We start from the raw sequence: 4,441 nt of genomic DNA on the forward strand, positions 1-4,441 counted from the left end.
TTCAAATAATAAATAAAATTTCATTAACTATAAATTATTTAACTACATATTTAATAATAGCATATTATAATTTAACACAAAATAAAAATATATATATAAAGACCACACGAGTCTTATATATTTACATATCCAAAACCCAAGTTTAATGTTTACAGAAATAACATTTTGATATCAAAAATGCATGTAGATATCAGAATGTTGGGTGTTAGATATGTAAATACATAAAAATTATGTATTATTTTTGCAAATGCCCGTACAACTTATTTGTCTCATTCCACTAAAAAATTTATTTATTATTCAAAGGGCAAAAATTTCTAATATAAAATTCGAAGTTTATTAAATTAACTAAATTTATAATCATTTATTAATAAATTTATATGAAAGGTCCAGCTCTAATCTGACTTATTTATTTATTTGCTAAATCAATGTAATACACATTATTATAAATAAAATAAATATAATATAAATATGATTATTTTCCTCCCCCCACAACAAACTAGCGCAATATCTTAATTTATCATTAGAAATATATAAATTGATGCATAAAAAGAGTTAAATTACTAAAACAAAGCCTAAAGTAACAAGCTTTAAAACATATACTTATCAATCTAACAAAATCTGGGCACAATTCAGGAGAACACTCAAGCATGTAGTAAATAAGTGAAGAACTGCATACTGCATACACTTGGATAACCCAACACTTCCAGAAGTATTCAGATTGAATTTTTTTTTGCACATTCAGCCCTCATCGATACAGCTTCCAAGCGTGCACAGGTTATCAATGGCTTCCACCAGAGCCACAAAAACTGACGAAATCCATGAGTGTAGAATACAAAGCCTCGAGAGATAGATGTCCCAAAAATATACGGTTTCGGGATTCAACGCTGTTTTCTGCTAAATTTCCCTCTTCCATAGAGCCGTCATCAAAAACCAACCACCACGAGATAAAACCTTCAACATCTTCAGCGTCCACATTGGCCAGGAGTCCCAGAGTTTCCCCCTGGTCTAGATCAAAGTACAGACATAGGAAGGCCCTGCTCACCTTCATGCCAACAATCAAGGCCTCCTCATGAAGCCAATGAATGATTTGGTTGGCAACCTGGGAAAACATAAAGAGAAATTTACATACCGAGCAAACAATTCTTATGTATTTACATCCGTCACACCTAAGCTTTCATATTTACATACATAGCATTTTGGCGCTTACTTATGCTTGAAAAGGTGAATTTCACTTTTATAAAGTGGTAATAGTGCTATTTTTATGTGATATTAAAAATTTGAGTATTATGTGTGCAAATACATTAGAATTGTGTGCTATGTTTGTAACTGCCCCAACAAAAAGAGATTAGGCCTATTGAAGATGGTATTTTTAAGCTGGAAGAGGGAAACGGGGCTGTTTGGTAATTCGAAAAAATACATGCAAGCTGATAACATTTTATAATTTAGGGGCATGTAATATCGACCACCAAATTCTTATGCATTTACTTATCTTTACACCCAAAATTTTTTTTTATATTTACACCACACAAGTCTTTAATAACACATACATAATACGACCATTCTAGCTTTTAAAAAGTGAAAGACGCCTTTTCAAGCATAGGTAAGGTGCCGTGTATGTAAAAATTGAAGTTTAGGTGTTAGATCTATAAATATATAGGAATTGAATGAAATGTATGTAAATCTTCCTATAAGTTAACTGTTAGATTAGATAGGCCATCCTCCCGTACAAAAACGACATGTCAAACGCTTACAAATTTTGGTAAACAATCAGTGGAGTAATTATTCACTAATTCAAGAAGATCAAAGAAAAATTACATCAAAAAACTATATTTGTACATTAAGTGTTGGAAAAATGAAAAGCTTGTAGATGTAAGGGGTGAAAAACATCAACCACTCATAGAGACATTTGAGGGGCGATTCAGTCATTATTTTTTTACTGCATCAACAAGAACGGTTTGAGCACGGTGTTGGAAAAATGAAAAGCTTGTAGATGTAAGGGGTTAAAAACCTCAGCCATTCATAGAGACATTTGAGGGGCGATTCAGTCATTATATTTTGACTGCATCAACGAAAACGGTTTGAGCACGACATAAGTATTGTGTTGTAATACAAAAGAGAAGATGAGCTTTGATTGGAGTATTATAATCTTGAAAGATGAAGATTCATACGCTAATTTTTCATTACAGAAACTTTCAAAGGAAAAAGTTAGGTTTCTCCTTTTCGTTCATTGTTCTCTTTTAAGTTACAACACGCACTAGGCCAAATTTATCATAGAAGCCTAAGATTCAAGGTAAATTTACAAACGTCATATGTATTTACATATCTCACACCTAAACTGTCTTATTTAAACACATATAGCACTTTGGAGCTTTAAACTTATGCATGAAAATGTGTATCTGACTTTAAAAAAGTTACAATAGTGACATCTGAGATGTGATATTATAGATTTGAGTGCTACGTTTGTAAATATGAAAGTATAGGTGTTGGACATGTAAACACAGCAGAACTGTGTGCTATGTTCAGAAAATGTTTAGAAGACTGAATGAGAGTACTCCTTTTCTCCCCAACCTTTTTTCTTTATAAGATATAACCATTAAGCGGCAAATTTTCATAAACATGAATCTAAAATCAAAGAAGGGCCCTGGTACATATTTCATAAACATAAAAATACCTGATGCAGAATAACCATAGGAAGATCAACCAAATCACAGCCATAACTGTTTACTGACCAACTATCTGTGAAATCTCCTCTTAATGAACCAGCAATACCCGGAGTTCCTTCTCCACTCACACTAATCTGGTCATCATTTACCACTACCTTAGTGTTAAACTGAGACCTAATCCCGCTCTTCAAATCGTTACTGCCTGATGGATTAATCCTTCTGCTGGAATGGAGAATTGTCTGAGGAACCTTCAAAGAAAGTGACCATGAAGATATCCGTGAATGCCAAGTAGGATGAGATAACAAATGGAGATAAGGAACTCCTCCTACCTATGTGTCGACAGAAAATGACACGGTCTGCTTCAGTTCCCTCACAAATAAAATGCCAAAAAATCGATGAAACACGGAAAATAACATACCAGAACTTCAAGCATAGACATTACTTTCCTGCAAAAAAATCTGTGGGCAATTGTCATACAAAAATGACCAAAAAAACTGCACCCATCACCTATGGTCTGACCCGACACAAGAGGTCGAGGACCAAAACTGCTTCTCTGTTTGGATTTTAAAAACACATTTTCATGAAAAAGATCCTGCAAGAAAATTTCTAAACTGACTGGATCGGGAAAGTTGAGATAATTCCTTGTACAAGAATCATATTTGTCCTCCCCTGTTACTAAATCAGAAGAATCATGACTGGAAATCCTATTCTCCCTATTCTGAGCCTGATCTTTTGAGTCAGTCTCTTCTTCAACAGATTGTAAGAGGCAAAATGACACAGAAGTTTCTTGACCAATTGATAAGTGTAACCGATCTTCTCGCATTGCTATCACATTAACTCCAGGTGAAGGATTATAGCTCTCACGATTAACCAAATCAAAAACCTGAAACAGAACATTGCTGAAAGATATAAAGCATATCAACAAGTAGAAAATATATTAAGTATCAAAACAGTCCTCTGTCTATTTACATTGTGTCATTTTAGTCTCAGAGTTATAAAAGTGCTAAATTAGTCCCCGGATTTTTTTAATAGGGGCTGAAGTAATTCTACCTAGGGACTATTTCTTCCCGTGTTAAAAGAATCTAGGGACTAAATTAAAACTTTTATAAACTCTAGACAAAAATAGCATCCTTTTAAAAAGTCAAACGACTATTTTAACACTTTTTTCAATATATATCGTTACGAAGGAAACCACCTGCTCTTGAAAAATCGACCGATGTATTTCACGGAGAATTAAATGTGAATCCTTGACGTGTTCGTTGACATTTTCATCTGTCAAAGCCTCTTTCTCATCTTCCTCACGGCAATGGGGTAACTCAAGCATTTTCCCTTTAACAAAGCTCTTCTGATTCCGTCTTGAACGGAATCCTGGAAATTGGACAGACAAAGTTCGACACAACTTCGAAGGAAACTGTACAGTCAGAATTCCAGCAGGATCATGGTCGATGCGAACTGTAGATAAATTCGATGACCGATGTGACAAATTAAACTCTGCTGTTGAGTTATCAAGAAGATCAATTGTGAAGCTCTCACTGCCGGGACCAGATAGTCCTATACGCTGCCTTTTCACTTTCCAGTTCCTTTGTAGTCTATTTGTTCATTAAATGTAAGTTCAAATTTTGTAAAATAAAATTTAAAAGTGTATGAAAATTACCTTATCAATGATCCATAAAATCTTGCTTCTCTTGCCACCTGCTGCTCCAAAGCTTTAGAAGATTGTTTGAAGTATCTCCCAAGATGCTGGATATTAAAAAACTGCCATCAGGTGCGCAAGTTCT

General features: G+C 34.1%; 1 protein-coding gene across 2 annotated transcripts in view; it reads right to left on the reverse strand.

The window, feature by feature from the left end:
- Positions 1-506: 506 nt before the first annotated feature.
- LOC110019092 (mediator of RNA polymerase II transcription subunit 17) overlaps positions 507-4,441 on the reverse strand; it is a 20,904-nt gene continuing 16,969 nt past the window's right edge. For both annotated transcript variants that reach the window (XM_020716657.1, XM_020716659.1), the window contains 5 exons: positions 4,318-4,403; positions 3,859-4,252; positions 3,082-3,546; positions 2,672-2,992; positions 507-1,099 (listed from right to left, as the gene is read on the reverse strand). In XM_020716657.1, the coding sequence (XP_020572316.1) occupies positions 779-1,099; positions 2,672-2,992; positions 3,082-3,546; positions 3,859-4,252; positions 4,318-4,403 (1,587 nt within the window). In that variant the 3' untranslated portion in view covers positions 507-778. The remainder of the gene's footprint in view (positions 1,100-2,671; positions 2,993-3,081; positions 3,547-3,858; positions 4,253-4,317; positions 4,404-4,441) is intronic.

The sequence above is a fragment of the Phalaenopsis equestris genome, unplaced genomic scaffold (assembly GCF_001263595.1).
Source record: "Phalaenopsis equestris unplaced genomic scaffold, ASM126359v1 Scaffold000047, whole genome shotgun sequence".
Taxonomy (NCBI): domain Eukaryota; kingdom Viridiplantae; phylum Streptophyta; class Magnoliopsida; order Asparagales; family Orchidaceae; genus Phalaenopsis; species Phalaenopsis equestris.